At 50.7% G+C, this 16801-nt stretch overlaps 1 protein-coding gene across 1 annotated transcript; it reads right to left on the bottom strand.

The window, feature by feature from the left end:
* Positions 1-176: 176 nt before the first annotated feature.
* STRC (stereocilin) lies at positions 177-16528 on the bottom strand (the record flags this gene model as incomplete). The annotated part of the gene is made up of 29 exons (XM_081145031.1): positions 177-265; positions 463-610; positions 707-804; positions 1042-1190; positions 1381-1523; positions 1892-2047; positions 3183-3352; positions 4003-4159; positions 4372-4462; positions 4630-4826; positions 5464-5599; positions 7226-7338; positions 7452-7575; positions 8384-8442; positions 8747-8872; positions 9337-9402; positions 9544-9711; positions 9891-9929; positions 10213-10395; positions 10742-10874; positions 11152-11267; positions 11402-11588; positions 11782-11948; positions 12119-12229; positions 12327-12389; positions 13335-14589; positions 15269-15293; positions 15383-16183; positions 16477-16528. The coding sequence occupies 29 exons, from the start codon at positions 16526-16528 to the stop codon at positions 177-179; spliced, it is 5322 nt and encodes a 1773-aa protein (XP_081001157.1).
* Between the last annotated feature and the right edge of the window lie 273 nt (positions 16529-16801).

Genomic DNA, 16801 nt, shown 5'->3' on the forward strand with positions numbered 1-16801 from the left:
TCCAGACATGGCATGCTAGGAACACTGATTCTCAGCCAGGTGGAAAGCATTAGCATTTTACCCACATTCCCTATCAGCTTCCTGAAAGTAATTAGAATATACTTCCATTTTTCACTTTATTCACTATGACTTAAGGTTTCTTTCCCAATAGTCACTCTTTAACTGTAGAGACAGGCTCATAGCAGGTTGCCAAGGAAGCAGATGGCTAATGCCAGGACCAAGGAGGGTTGTGACCAGTTCTGGAGGCCCCAGGCTGTGCTTCGACCTATAATGAGACAGAGAATGGAAGGAATGTCACAACTATGCTCTCTGGGAGCCACTGATACTTAGAAATCGTCTGTCTTTATACCCCTTCACTCCAGGGATCTCTTTGGGTTGGTTCTAAGAGTCAGATAGCACCAAACTGGGGGTCAGATTTTGGGTCAGGAGGTGAAGGGTCAAGCTGTGTAGTTGGGAACTCACTCAGCTGTTCTGGGCTCTCCATCCCCTCATGCTGGGCCCATGCAACTGCCCGTCGCTGCTCAGGACTCAGAAAGGCCATTTGCTCAGGAGTGACAGCCACAGCCTGAACACTGGTGAGACTAGATAGCTGGATGGGGCTGAACACCACCTGGGGTTGGAGGCAGGAGTCAGTACATCCAATGTAGCCCCTGTTGGGCTCTGTTTCTCTTGTGGTCATCCCAGACCCCAGTCCATCAATACTTACAGCAAATTTAGGAGCAGGGATGACAGAAATGGCAAGAGGGGTAAGACCCTGAATCTGTTCCCGCAGCAGTGCTGAAAGAGCCAGGTCTGGGATCCCAGCTGTTGAAGCATGTGGGATAGGCATCCAAAAGTTGCCTTAGACTGGCCTCTTCCCTCTTCTTCAAACCTATAGACCTCTTCCAACCATAGACCTTCCCCAACACGTCTCTAACTCTTACCTAAATGCCCTCCCAGACTCACACCTTGAGAATTCCAGAGCAGCCCTCCACCCAGTTCTTCCATGGTATGGAAACCAATACCTGACAACTAGCACCAGCAGTGGCCCAGCCTCCCTACCTGCTATTGTACCAATTTCAGTGAAGATCTCAGGCCCCCAATTACTGACTGGACCAAAACCACCAGGCAGCACAAGGAGTTGGGCCAGAACCTCCATTTGATCCTCAGAGCACTGGAGATGCAGGTTACCCAGGAAGAGAGCTGCTTGGCTGTGGAAGAGGGAGGAGAAGGGAGAAGGCTTCAGCTATGGTGCATGGGTCCATAGTCATAAGATGGGGGTAGAGATGGTTTCAGGTGAGGTCCTTCCCTCCATGGGACCACTTCTTCATGATCCTTCCCCCCCAGCAAGCCCACCTTTACCGCAGCATCACCACCCACATCCCTCCCTCCACAGGTGACCTAAATTCCCAACTGTTGATATGCTGTAGCTCCTCTGGCCGCAGTCCACAGAGGGTGTAACCCAGTGCAGTCAGGTGAAGGAAGTCCAGGTGGCTCACATGCCGGCCACTCTGCCGCAGGAAACTGGAGATCACAACCCGGAGCTGGGGTGGGGATGGAGGGCACAGGATAAGGAGACAATTAATGGATAGGGAAGTGATTAGGGAAGCGACAAGTGCTGCTAGATTATATTCTTTTATTATTAAGACCTGAAGATCCAACAGCCATGGGGAAGGTTGAGGACCCAAAAAAGAGGGAAAAGAGGCAGGAGGGAGGGAGTACTATGTGTCCAGGACCACAGAGTAAATAAATCACAGAATTTCCAAGGCTGCTAGTATGGGGTATTAAGAAAAGATAGAAAGAGTGGCCATTCAGAGTCACAGGAAAAAAATTCTTGGGCTTTAGGTGACCTAGAGACCTGGACCTGTGGGATGGATGCTTGGAAGGTGGTAGGGAGGAGGGAAGGTATTACCTGGACAGAGCTCCAGCCATCTATCTGCCCCAGGGTGCTCAGCACTCCCCAGTCCACCAGGATTAGCTCCTGTAGTTCCCGCTCTCCTAGACCTATTAAGAGCCGACCTAGCTGCAGGATCTGCTCAGGACGAAATCCTCGTGGCGGACCCCACAACTACGGAGGAAGAGAGGAACAATGTGAGTGGGTAAAGCAAAGGACTATGAGTCAGAATGCTGGGTCTTAATCTTGCCTCTGACCTTAGCTGTGTAATTTGAAGCAAATCATATGCCATCTCTGGGTCTTAGTTTCCTCAACTATAAAATGAAAGGGTTGGAATAAAGTTCTTTTGACTAAGCTGTTATTGGAAGATTCTAGAGTCTCAGTAGGAAAATAGCAGACTCTAGTCCATTAGTTCTAAACTATTATGTGCACCAGACTCACCAGGGATCCTTTCAAAATGCAGATGCTCAGACTCCATCCTCAGAGAGTCTTCTTCAGTGAGTTTAGCATGGGATCCTGGCATCAGCATTTCAAACAACTGCTCGCCAGATGATTTTGCTACACACTAAAGTTTGGTAACCACTGCTCTAGTCCCTCTACCCACCGGACTAGCTTTCTTGCCTCAATATTCATCCCCTCTGACTTCTTATTCAGGAGCCAAACCCTCTTTTTTTTTCTTCACAAAACAAAATTGTTTTTCAATTACAGTTGACATACAATATTATATTCATTTCACATGTACAACATAGTGATTAAACATTTATATAACTTAGAAAGTGATCACTCAGTTAAGTCTGGTACCCATTTGACACCATACATAGTTATTACAATATTATTGACTATCTTCCCTATACTGTACTTTACATCCCTGTGACTATTTCTATAACTGGCAATTTGTATTCCTAATCCTTTCACCTTTTTCACCTGTCTTCCTAACCACTCCCCCATCTGGGGACCATCAGTTTGCTCTCTGTATCTATGAGTTTGTTTCTGTTTTGTTAGTTCATTTATTTTGTTTTCTAGATTCCACATATAAGTAAAATCATATGGTATTTGTCTTTCTCTGTCTGACTAATTTTACTTGGCATAATACCCTTTAGGTCCATCTATATTGTCACAAATGGCAAGATTTCATTCTTTTATGGCCAAGTAGTATTCCATTGCATACGTGTACCAAACCCTCTAATTCTTTGATCTCCTATTTCCCCACCTCTCACCTAGCTATCCATTCACTTGTGTCCCATGCCACACCCAACCAGCTTTCTCATGTTTTTCCATCTCCAACCCCAGCTGGCCTACCATCCTTAACCTGTTTTGCCTTGCCCATTGCTGCCCGTAGTTCCTCAGGTCCAAGTCCTGGGTCTCCTGCAAATAGTGCCAGGCAGTCCTCAAAGTCGGAGAGCTCCATCTCTGCAATCTGAGTTGCAGACCAGGCTGCTGGAAACGTCCCCCGCACATCGGCACAATTTGGCACAGGTTCTGAAGGGGGAAGGCAGGGCCAGGGTCAGTGTAGTATTAAAGTATGATACTATACTTAGAAAGATATCTATAGATGGAATGACCCCTCCAACCTTTGGAGGACAGGTCAATGTGAGGACAGGTCAGTATGGGTCAAGGGATTACTATAGTGAGAGATTTATAGGACACATAGGATATTAGATAGAACAAGTGGCTGGAGGGAACAATCCCCACATTGTATAGATGGAAGACTGAGGGGATTGCCTAGGGGTTCAATGGCAGATCTAAATTAGAACCCAGGTCCCTAACCCCACAGTGTCTCTTTCCTACATCCTAAGCATCTTCCCAGTAGAGAGCTCCACCACACTTAGCCAAGCCTAGAGCTGAATCAGCTATTAACAGGGATAAGAAAGCAGGAAAAGGGGGTCCTGAGCTAAAAATGTAATGAGTTATAATTACCCAGAGCTATAGTGCTAAAACTAGGAGAGACCTTGAAGATCATCCTTTTAACCCCTGAGCTTTATATATTAGGAATCTCAAGCCCAGAGAGCAGAAGGTGTACAAACCTGTTCAAAGGGCAGAGCACACCTAGAGCCCCGACTTCTGATCGCACTGTCGCATACTCTTTCCTATTCACCCTACTAGAAGTATGAGCATTTGGGTGGTTTTACCTGGGAGATAGTCTGCAGGGGGCTGTACAACCCCAGCTACCAGAGCTGCTTTCTTGGGAGCAAGCTGTGGCCCCCCACACAGCTGTCCAGCTCTGCTCTGTTCCCAGCTCTGCTGCTTTTCTAGGAGCCTCTCCAGGGTCTCTGGGCCCAAGGCCTCCTGTGTGAGAAGGTAGAGGGGAGGTGGGGAGACCTGGGCAGGTCAGGGCCAGCTGCTACAGCTCTAATTCCAAAGTCCTATCTCTTTTTAACAGTATCCCCCAAATTGAGGCTTCACAATCTCTGCCCTCAACCTCCTTGGCCTTTACTCCCCAGAACCAGCTCACCAGTCCCCTCTCAGTTCTTACTCCCACCCTTGTTCCTTCACCTCACCCTGGGGATCAAGAAAATCGCCTCAGTAGACAGAGTGAACACCAGGCGTCCAGCTTGCTCTACTTCGTCCTGGCTCCACAGCTCTGGTTTCCTGGGGGACAAGGAGAAGATCAGGGGCTGGGATGCTGAAGGAACAGTGAGGAAAAGGAAGGGGAAAAGAGGACATGCTAGGACTGGGGACTCAGAGCTCCAAGGGACCTCACACATACAGATGGTTGAGAGGCTGGGTTAGAATGTGAAGTTCTCAAGTGTCCATACCCAAGAAGAGGCTCCTCCAACAGAAGCCATCCCAGCTCTGTGGCAAACGGCTCTCCCAGGCAGAAGCCTTGCAGCTGACTGAGGTGGGCCAGCAGGATCTGTAGGGGGATCCGTCGTGTGCTCTCTGTCCCCAGGAATCCAACCAAGGGGCCCAATGTCTCCAGCACTTCCCTTGAGACTGTTGTCTCCTTTGGAGCCTGAAGAGGGACATTAGGCCTTGGGACAATGCACCTCTGACTCAGAGGACCAGATTCTTTGATCAAGATACCAAGACCTTGACCTCCTCTCCCTCCAGCTCCCAACTAAAGACTCTACCATGTTGACTTTTTTAAACAATGAGTCCAGACAGGAGCAGGCAGAAAGACTGGGAGGATGAATCCAAGGGATTTCTTGGATTCCAAGGGATGTGGACAAGAAACATGAAACCCAGAGACAGATCTAGGGCAGCGATTTTCAACCTTCTTCATGACATAAACTAATTACTAAAATTCCATGGCACACCAAAAAATATATTTTTTGCCAATCTGACAAGAAAATAGGTATAATTTTGATTCATTCACACCAGATGGCTATTGTTGTGTTGGCTGTTGTCATTTTTTTATTTGACAGTCTAAGAGAAAAGAAGTATGTTACCCTGACTGAACAGTCAGATATTGCATGTTTTTAAAATTCTTGTGGCACACCAGTTGAAATTGCTGATCTAGGGTCTAGGGCCTTACAGATGAGAACCATAGGCAGCAAAAGTATGGAGCTGGGCTAGAAGACAGAGGGCATTGTCTGAGGGGAAAGAATTGCTCCAGTGGCAGCTCTGATCCTGGTAGGGTGAACTCTTACCAAGTTTTGTAGTGCCCTCTCTGCCAGGGCTGCCCGGTGGAGTGGGGTCAGTGCCAGCAGTTGCTCTGGAGAAGCTCGTACCAGCTCTACCACCAACATAATGGATTCATTGGACAGTCTGTCCATCAACCGGACCCTATAACAATGTAGCAACAGGGGCACTTGGAACCGAACCAAGTTGAGAAGGGACCACAGAATGCCACATTTCCCAGACAAGAGATAACACCAGATCAAACCCTGTAGCCCTGACAGGAACTGATATTAAACAGCCCCAGGTCCAATTCCCACCACAGTGCTTGAAGGTAGAAAACAAAGGGAATGACATATTTCTAGTCTTCCTGAAAAGAAGTGACAAACAATCCTACCTCGTCTAATTGAATCAGAAGCCAAGAATATTAAGTACCACTTAAAAAAACTTTCCCCATTTTATAGATTTTTAAAAATAAGGTTCACAGAGATCAAATGGTAGGGTCTTACTCCCAATTCCTGTTTTCCAATATTACCCTTTCTCTACTTGCTATGAGGAGTCCCCTCTTATTTGTATAGCACTGTACAATTTACAAAGTTCTCTGAGGTGTTATCTCACTTGATTCATAAGACAAAACCTGGGGGTAAAACAGGTATTTTTCATATCCTCTTTCACAAATGAGGAACTTGGATCTTCCGAGTCATGGTCCAGGATCATTCACCCCATCCAGGCCCTTGAGATTCTAAAATATCTCAAAGAACCAATGTATTTAAACAGATTTGAATGGATTTTTTTTTTTTTTTTAAGTTCCCTGACCGGGAATCAAACCTCAAATAGAACTGCGACCTCCTGGATCCTAGGTCAATGCTCAGCCACTGAGACACACCGGCCAGTGAATGGCTTTTTTTTTTTTTAAAGAAAAACTTTTGCCCAGAAATCAGAAGTGACATACTGTATTCTATCTAGGTTTACCAGTTCTGGAACTGGGCCAACAAGTAGTACAAGAGCCAAAAATTTGTGGAAAGGCCTATAAAAATGAAAGAATGAGGTCAACTGCTTTTACCATCATTTCATCCCCAAGAAGACTAACACCAGGCTTTTCCTGCTCTGACTTATAGTTCTGATGGCAATGGGGTAAGAATCTCTGGGTTGAGAGGGGCCTTAGGTTTATTTCCTTTCTCACCCAACCCATACTTGAATCTTCTCTACAATACTCATGCCATGGGGCTATCCAGACCAGACTTGAATTGCTCCAATGACAGGAAACTCACTACCTCAATTTTCCTTACATTGTGAAAAAATCTGATTTTCATTCATTGGTCCTAGTCATGTCCAATGAGACCATTCAGAAACATGTCAATCTGTTTTCTATTTGATAGCCCCTGGGATATTTGAAGGCATTTTTTACATTTTTCATAGATTTTATCTACCCCTCTGAACACACTGAGAACACAGTGCCCTAATCAGACTACAGCCCTCTTGGGCAGAATTGGACCACTGCTTCCCTCATTTCAGATACTCTATCTCTATTAATGTGTCCTGGATTTATTTTCAGATTGCTTGGCAGGCCACATCACAGTCTTGCCACCTTCAGCTGTCCCGTGCTGGGGCCATGTTCCGGCAGCCAGTTAATACACAGAGCAACTTTGAATAGAATCTCCTGCTTCTGGCTATACTTGATGTCAAGGAACCACCAGACAGAAAACCACCACCTCTAGGGCATTTTCTAAGGGCAGAGCTTCTACTCCAGGTTGAGTTTTCTAAGGATCCTGAGTCTCTAGGTGTAGCACTTACGGTAAGTCCAGGAGCAGCTTGGTGTCTAGCTCACTCAGTTCTGGCCCCAGGGTGGCCAGCTCTGGCTCTGGCATTGCCATCCTCCGCTGTACCTCTGCCCAGATACAGGCCCTCTGTGGGACAGGGTGGGGAAGCAGGGCAGGACAGAGCTGAGCATGGGGGCCGAGTTCTATACTTAGGGTCTCTGCCTCCCTGCTCCCACTTGATACCCAAACATCCCTCTCACCAGGCTCCCTCGAACCCCAGTGGGCAGTTGATAGATCATGTGTACCACTTCAAGGAAGTCTGCCATCGAGTTGATCTGCTGCAGAAACTTACAGGACATGCCTCCCGCCAGAGTTCCCAGAGCCCTGTGAATGTGAGTGGGTAGATGTTCATTCAGCACATGCCACAGCCTGTCTACTCCTTGATATCAACACTCTCAACACAAGTACAGATGTTTGCTTATGGCAATTTAGAGTTTGAGCAATGTTTTTCCATAGATAGTCTCATTAGCTCCCCACAACATCATCGCTACTTATCAGAGAAGAAAATAAAGATATACAGAGGTCAAATGACGTTCCTGACACCATTCTACTAGAAATGTGGTCAACTGAGTCCAGAGCCATGTCTTCAGATTCTGAAGCTCATGGTTCTTTTACTGTGGGTGTAGGTAAGTGATACCTTACCCACTTACACTCCCACTCCCACTCATACTTATTCCTATTTTTTCCTGCTTGGCCAGAGGCTCTGAAGTCACTTTGGATTAAACTAATAATAGCAAATATCTACTGGGAGCTTACACTGGGCCAGGCACTGTGTTAAGTACCTTATATGCCTTATCTCATTTAATCTTCACAACTACCTGTGAGGTAGGTACCACTTTAATTCCCATCCTACAGAAGAAAAAACTGAAGCTTAGAGAGTTAAGTGACTTTCCCAAAATCACAAATAGGTAACAGGGCTGGGACCTGGACCCAGGTCTCCTGAATCCCTTGGATCTAGTCGGGATAGGTGTGGTGCTGTGGAAGGGCAGGGAGTAAGGACAGGAGGAGCCAGGAGAACGCCACAGGTTGGGACCATGAGTCATTCATCCCCCATATCCCCCATTGCACATCACATGGTGCCTGGAACAAGGTAAGCACTTAAAAATGTTAGTGCTCAGCACGAGTTACTCACTGCAGATTCCTGAGGGTCAGGTTGGCGGGCACCTGCATCTTCTTCCAGAGAAACTGTGCCTACAAGAGAAAGAAAGAGGAACCGCTTCCCAGCAGAGATATTGCCCAAGAACCTAAGATGCCTTGGACCCAGTCTTGCCTTTGACCCTGTGCGCCCCACCAGCCTCTTACTCCCAGCCCCCTCCTTTCTCGGGGATGGGGGGAGAAAGAGAGAGAGAGAGAGAAATGGAGGAATAGGGAGGAGGGAAAAAGAGAGCGCAAAGCGAAGTCACACTATAAGGCACCAGATCTAGGGCTGAGGGATGGGCGAAGGAGGTGGAACAGGTTGAGAGAGGAGAGTTGTGAGGTAAGTGGGGAGAATTACCTGCTGCTCAGACCAGGGCAGCTCCCGGTAGCGCCTTCGGTCAGCCAGGAGAGCCGCAGAGTCCAGTTGCAGCAGCTTTAGTGGGAGCAGGGGAAGCAGGCAGTCTGGCCAAGTGGTGGGGACGGGCTGCCAGTGGGGATGGGTGTAGCAGTGTAGTGATAGGTGAGAGGATCTGGACTCAGCCCTCAGAGAAGAAGGGAGCCATTGGGGCAGGAAGGGACCAAAACTAGGATCAGAGTGGAATGGCATGTACCATTATAGCAACGCACACCTGAGAGCCCTCACATTGAAGGCGATCATAGTCAAGCGTTGCTGCTATTTAGGCACCTGAAGAACTAAAGTGCCTTAGCCTCTCTGAGCCTTGGTCTCTTTATCTGAAAGTGGGATGGTTGGCCTGGAAGGTTTCTCAGACCCTTCTGGCTTTGATATTCTAGGACAGTGTGGGTCATGCTGGAACTGGGATGAGCAGCTAATGTCCTGGTGGGCACAGAGCTAACCTGAACTCTCAGGCCCACTGCCTGGGGAGTATGTGAGGCACCACCAGCCATATGAAGGTGGAGTGGAGCTTAGTCCGGAGATCCCACACATACCTGACCAGGGATACACACAGCTGCACCAGCACCTGTTGTACCCATATTTTTAACTCCATCTTTCACCTGCATGAGAAGTATGTGTGTGTGTTACTGGGTGTGTGTAAGGGAAGGTATGAGAGGCCTTCCCTGGCCACAGGGAAGATGCCCTCCTCCCAACCAGAACCCACAGCCCTGATTATCTCATCCTCTGTGCTACTCTCATACCCGAAAGGTCTGCAGCAGTGCTGCCGTCTGGCAGGCTGAGAGGCGAGACAGTTCAGGGGCCAGGCAGGAACAGGCCCCGACCAGAACTCTCATAGGGATGGCCTGCAGAGTCTGAGAGTTGAGGCCTGGCAGCAGAGGATGCAAGGAGCAGAGCTCCTCCAAGGACAGCTGGGGAGCAAGAGAGAAAAGAGGCCTGAAGGAGGGGCAGGGTGGTAAAGCCAACAATCTCAGAGCAGCCAGGCAGCAGGCATGAGGGGAGCTGAGAGGGAGGAAGAGGCAGACATGGGAGCTAGGAAAAGTGGGGCACAGAGACCTCTCAAGGATGTTGAAAAGTTGCTGCTACTTACTTCACGCCTAGGAAGGAGCCGTCCAAGCAGCAGGGCAGCCTAAGGTGGGATGGGACAGGAAACAGTTCTCAGGTCCCTGCAACCAGGTCCTAAGCAGGTCCCTAGGACTTGTGCTCCAAAACTTCCAGCCTTCTCTCTACCACCCCCAGTAACCAGCCTGGCTCTTGGCTGTTTCTTGATTTGAGGAAGGGAGATGAGGGAGTCCTTTTTGGAACAGGGGAATAGGAGGCTTCAGGGAGGCTGACAGTGTCCTTGAATGTAATTCTCTTGATTGGTATTCCATAGGGTGGAAGGTGGATGATGGGGAGTGAGATAGGCCCACCTGGGCAGGTGTGACACTGGTTCCGTGCAGGGCAGGAAGCATGGCTCTAAGCTGGGGCTCTGACAGCTCTTGCAAGAAGCGGAGGCCCAGCTGAGGGAAGAGAGGGGCCCAGACCCGCAGTTCCCGGGGGCTCATCACAGTTCCTCCAGATGAGCGCAACACCCCCAGAAGTTCATATGCCACCTGTAACCAAAGAAGGTTGGAACTGGAGAGAAAAGACAGGTGAATCTTAAACCTCTCTAATCCCCCATCTGATTGCCCAGGGCCTAGTCTAGGGCTTGGAACCAAGGCTGGGACAGGAGCAGATTGGGTTCAAGATGTCAAAGGATATGTATGGTGTGCAATAGACCAGATGTGGTAGGGTCAGAAAGAGGTGGTAACAGATAAGAATAGCATAAGGAATGGAGGTGGCAGAGGTGGGGGAGGGCTGGCACCACTGTGTTCAAGCTTGGTTGAGATGACTGGGCAAGTCCTCTACCCAAACTCAGGGAAGTCCTAGAGTCTGGTAGGCCTGTGCCAAGGGGCTCACCCGTCCTTGTGGGCTGAGGGTCCCGTTGGCAGCACACTCCAGCAGCCCCCGTTCTACTGGCCCCATCGGATCATTCAAGGGTACCAGGCTCTGCAGCTCCTCAGGGGTCAGAAAACAGGCGAGGGGCCCCAGCCTGAGGAGAGCACGAAGCTGGTCTTCATGTGGTCACTGAGGCTGGTACTAAGGCAGGGACCATGTGGGTACATGGAGTAGGCACTCTGTCCACTAAACTAAGAAATGCCATAAAACTAGGAGAGTGCCATAGATAGGCCTCTCTCCTGGAGCCCTGCACTGCCTGGGGCCACTGCCTGCCCTCTTGCCCCTTTCTACCTAGGACCCTAACCCATCATGGCAGCTGTACCTGCTTTTCTCCCACTCTGGCCTTGATCACTGATCCCACGACCACTCACCTGCGCACCTGCTCCTCTCCATCCTGGACACTCTGGTTTACCAGGCTACGCAGCACATGCCGGGCGTGCCCTGGTCCGAGACCTGCTGCTGGCCAGCTATCCTCCAGGGCCTGGATCTGAGATGGGGAGGGTCAACTTGTGTTGAGGTCACTGAGGGACAGTGTGGGGAGGGGCTCACTAGGAGACATGCTTCTGACGCCTGTCCCACCTAGTAGAAGATGGACTAGTCAAGTAAAAATTATTCTCGTACCTGGTGAGGGCTGAGCTGCAGAAAATTCTCTAGAGGAAGATGGGGGAGCAGAGGCAACACTGCCCACAGCAGCTCCTGGGGCCAGGCCGGCACTTCCCCAAACAGTTCAGGGGCCAGCAGTCGCCTTGCCAGAGCCTCTTTCTGTTCAGGCCTCATTTCTGGGCTGTAATCCCGGATGGCAGCCAGACTGGGGAAAGTAATGAGTCTTAACCCTCAGCCCTATTTCAAATTGTCCCCTGATTCTCTGCAGCTCCACTGCCATGGACAGGAAGGAAACTCTCCCTAGTTTTAATAGAGAGGAGCTCTGGAAGGAGCTGCTCTCGGTGAATAGGTTTGGCCTGACTCTGACAGGATCAGGTGGAGTGGTATGAGGTCCTTACACGCTGTCGTTCGCCAACAGGGATGGTGGGAAACGCATCAGGTCAGAGACAGCCAGGAAGGGGATGAGTGGAGACAGGTCAATGAAAAGCTGGGAGGTGAGGCGTGGGTACCGCTGGAGCAGCAAAGCTGTCAGGCGACCAAGGGCCTGCTCCTCAGATGGTGGTACCTGTGGGGACACAGGAATGGATGCTGGCTCTGCAAGTGCTCAGTATCTTTGCCATCTCCTCTCTTGAGTTCCTCTTTCCACGGGGGCCAGCCCTTTGCACACCAGGTTCCAGGTGCTCTTGATTCCTAGATTTCCCCCTCCACCCTGTCCCCCTCCTCTTCTATGCCCACCTGCAGCTGGGACCAGGAACGGTGCATGAGTGTCAGGAAGCCCTGAGCAGCCTCCCTCTCTGCTGAAAGCACCAGGTGCTGGAGATTTTCCGGGGGCATGTGCAGGTATGCCTGGGAGTAGGAAGTCATGGTGAGTATGGCCTCATTGGGCAAGGACCTCAGGCCACAGCTGTCCCTCAGTCCACCCACAAGCCCCTCCAACTGTTACCTGCACTAGAATCTGCAGGGCCCAAACACTCTTCTCCCTCTGAAGCAGATCCCACAGCACAGGCTGGTGAGGAGACAGACAAGATGCCAAGATAGCTGTCTTCTCTGTCCCTCCTGCAGCTTCCTCAGGCGGTCCAACTCCAATCACTAGGATGCTTGTTCTTCCTCTGAAGCTAGAGTATGTCTCCTTAGACATTAAGCTCCTTCAGGTCAAGGACCATGTCTCTAGCATCTCCTATGTCCTCTTCAAAGCCAGGCCCGTAGTTGGCTCAATAAATACTTGTAGATCAGAATCAAATTACTACGAGTCTATCTAATCCCACTTCACTGGTCCCAGGACTTGAGAAAAATGGGCCCTAACATGGAGTGAGAAATCTTTATATACTCTACAGAACCTAGCAAAGTGCCTTATACACAGCAGGCACTCAGTGAACTATGGCATTTACACACTGGCCCCTTCACTCTACAGAGAAGAAACTGAAGCCCAGAAAAGCTAAATTAAATTACTTGCCCAAAACCACACTAATTTGTGGCATAGTTGAACTTAGAACCCAAGTCTTCTGATTCATACTCCCCCTGAATTTTTCTCATTTCTGACTTATCTTCCTATTTCTCACTCCTTAGGGACAGAATTAAAGCTTCCTAACTTGATCTCTTTCCTTTCTGGAGCAGAAAGAGAGAGAGTCAAAGAATCAGAAAGACAATGAGATCACATTTATTATACATTTCTATATCATGCACTGTGCTAAGCCCACGCCATGCTTATCTCATGTAATCCTTACATCCACCCTGAAAGAGCAGCGCCATCATTCTCCCCTGTTTACAAATGAGAAAATATTGCTCAGAGAGGTAAATAACTTGTCCAAGGCTGATCACAGAACTAAAAGGTGAACCCAGGGCTGTCTGACTCCAGAGCTATATGCTTAAACCACTGCACTATACTATTGCCTCTCAATATTAGAGAACTCCCCAGGATGCCCCAAGGCTTTCACCTTGGCAGATCACTCACACTGAAGCAGGCCAGCAGCTCCATCTTGCTTATTTCAGAGCTCGAGCTGTCAGTGAGTTCAAAGCCTGGTGAATTCGGCTGTTCCTCCTGTTCCAAGTATTCCCCAACTGTCCGCAGCACACTGCGCCGGCCCTCTGGGCGGAAGGCATCCCAGAAGGAGCAGTTGTCTGGGAGACTGGAGAGCAGCAGGGCCTGACCCAGCATCCTCTGGGCTTCAGTCCCTCCGGCCCCTGGGCCCAGGAGGAAGGTCAGCAGGCGCAAGAGATAATGTAGGCGTGTCGGGTGGGCAAGGGCCGGCACAGAGGACTGACAGCGTGGCAATTGAGAGAGCATGCCAAGCAGGAAGGGGCCCGGGGCCAGGCAGAGTGGAGATGGTCCCAGTGGTGGAAGAGAGGGCAGAAGAGGGCCCAGTAGCCCCTCTAGGAAGCAAGTGTCATTACCCCCACGACTTATTCTGCATTGGCCTGCTAGCCAGGGCCAGTAGGGCACCAAGGCCTCATACATGGTGTCATTGACACATACCATCATCAGAAAACTGCCCCCATCTGGGCAGCGTTCCCCACAGGGTCCAATGTGGCAGGGTGGGAAGGCCGTGATATCTGGGGTAGGGCCCTGGCATACATGCTGAACCCAAGCCTGATTGCTGGGGGGCACAGCCTGCAGACTCGCCTTCCTACACAGCCGCTCAGCCCATAGAGTCTCGTTCTCCAAGAAGCAGCCCCAGAAGATCTCTGGGGTGAGGGGAACAGGGGGCAGGCCTTCAGGGCAGCTGGTGGGGGGTGGGAGCAGACCAGCACAGAGAATCTTTACCAGGCGGCGGTTGGGGCCAGACAGGGCTGAAAAGGAGAGGTTGGTACAGATTGCTTCCAGGAACTGATCAGGAAACTGGTCATGGCAGGCCTGTAGCCAGCCTTGGGCACCTGGTGCCCAGGAAAGTGCATACCACACAGCTGTCTGGCAGATGGCAGTGATACTGGGAGGGGGCTGAGGGGTGGAAGGCCTGGTGAGCTGGCAGAGCAAGTGGATGGAGAAGTTGGAAATGCTGTAGGGTGGTGCCGGGCCTGAGTGGTTCTCGCAGAGGGCCTCCACAGAGATGGCTCGCCGTTGGCGAGGGCTGATGTGGGCGGAGGGCTGGGAAGCCCTGGGCAGAGGCACACCCGTTCTCAGACATTGCAGGAGGGCAGGGGGTGGGGGTGGTGATCCAGACAGAAAGCCCAGCGCCTGGACATCCCAGGAAAGGTTGTGCCGGACGCCCCTGGGTGCAGAGGGAGGAGCAGGCAGGATCTGGTCAGTTTACATTCCTCCAGTTGAAGTCTGACCCTGACCCAGAGCCCTGCAGGGGGTGGTGGCGAGCACAGTCTGGAATGTGGGAAAAGGGAGCAAGATCTGTTCTTGCTAAGACATAAAATCACCTAGGAGCAGGCCAGTTGGAGTCCATCTGTCCGTCTGGCCCCTTCTTCCTCATGTTTTATATGCTTTTAGGTGGCTTAAAAACAACCCTCAATTGGCCTCATATCAGGAAATCTGCCCAGCAACTGAGCATGTCTAATTGTGCTCTGGTACTGTTGTACTGAAATAGTGAGGGGTGGAGAAATCTGGTCTTGTCTTTCTCTTCCACATCCCGTCTTTATTAGCTGACATTTATTAGGTACTGTGTGCCAGAAACCATTCTATGTGATTTACACATACAGTGTCAACTCAGTCCCTTGCAACAACTCTGTGGTAGCTAATATTATCCATATTTTACCATTGGGAAAATTGAGGCATAGAATGAGAATGTGACTTGCCCAAGGTCACGCAGCTAGAAAGGAGAAGAGCTGGGACACCAACCCAGTCACACTCCAAAACCACCAAACCCCAACAGTTTTCTCTTTTGCTCTGGAAACTGACAAATTCCCAGGCCCAATCCCCAGAACTCCTCTCCTGTTACTTACCATAAGAACAGCTGCTGTAGGTTGCCTAGGAAGGAAAGAGTAAGAAAGAGGACTACCCCAATCTCACCCTTTCTTGCCCTGCCATAGCCCAGCCCCGGCCCCAGCAGCACTCACCTCCCTGGCACTGCCCATTGGCATCAGGCTCTGGTTGCCCCAGAATAGAAAAGACCTCATCCTGCAAGGAGTCAGTGACACGGAGGAGCCCCTCCTGGAAGGCAGCATAGAGGGGGGCCCCCACTGTGCGCAGCAGACCTTCCCAAAGAGCCTCTTCAGAGGCCAGCTCCCCCACTGGGGTGAGTAAACCCAACAGACCCTGTAACAAGTGAGGGGCTGGCTCTCTCCCATCAAGGCCTGTGACATTGGTGGGCTCCATACTGGGCTGCACCTGCACCAGGGCCTGCCAGCGTGTGCCCTCTAACAACAGCAGCAGAGAAGGCAACCAGTCAGCTGCCAGGACACAGTCAGAGGGCCCATCACGGGTGCATGGGGGCCTGGTAGGTGTAGGAGGTCCCCCAGGCACTAAGGCTCCCAGAAGCACCTCTGCAAGTCCACCCAGCACACCTGCCTGGTGCCCTAGAAAGTCTCGAGGGGTCTGCTCCTGTCCCAGCAGGGCCAGCACATCCCCTAGCAGCCCTAGCATTGGCTCCCAGTCCGGGCTGCCTCTCAGTGTCACTAGGAAATCATGGAGCCGGAGGGCAGGGGGCTGGGGAGGTGGGGGCTCTCCCACCGGTCCCTCCCCCATTCTCCCAAGTTCAAAAGAAGAAGAAATGTTGGCCAGGAATGCAGAGAACCTCGAGCGGCTGAGGGACCCCTGAGGAGCCTGGTCCAAAGTGGAGAGCAATGACTTCAGGAAGGAAAGACCAGGGTCCAGGGACTTAGGCTCAGTAGGGGCCAGAGTCACTGTAGAGAGAGAAGCTGGAGATCACTAAAGGGGAAGAGCCTAGAACCCAGACTCAGCCCTGCCCTAGAGCCCAGTCCCAGCCTGATCTGCAGATGAGGTGAAGGGGATAGGGAGCTGGGTCCCTTTCATCAGCCCACATTAAGTCTTGGCCTGCTTTTTTAACTCTCACTTTCTCCCTTAGCTCCAGCCCTGCCCCTTTTCCTTGCCCCTTTCTTTATCTTTTACCTAACCAGTTAATCTCTACATTCTTAAGTCTTTTTCCAGCAACATCCCCTTTACCCCCAGCGCTGCTCACTGTTTCTCTCACCTGTGCAGAGCAGCAGCAGCAGCAGCAGCAGGGGCCAGGGGCTCAGAGCCATGTTTCCAGGTGAGCACTGGTACTAGAGGTGGTTATTCTGGTTGTTCTCACCTTGTGTGGGGCAGCCAGGTAAGGGCAGGGCACTGCAGGCAGCCTGTCTCCACTGACACTGTAGTGTGGTCTTTCAGGAAACAATATCTGTAACTTGACAGCAGGTTTGTCACCTGAGCCACTGAATACCTGATCCTTTGGCTTTGGAGAAAGGTGTGCTTCTGTGGGAGGGATGAATGATAGGGGATCCCAGGGGGCCCTTGGAGGAACCCAAGGGGATAGC

Source organism: Miniopterus schreibersii, assembly GCF_964146895.1.
Source record: "Miniopterus schreibersii genome assembly, chromosome: 1".
Classification (NCBI taxonomy): domain Eukaryota; kingdom Metazoa; phylum Chordata; class Mammalia; order Chiroptera; family Miniopteridae; genus Miniopterus; species Miniopterus schreibersii.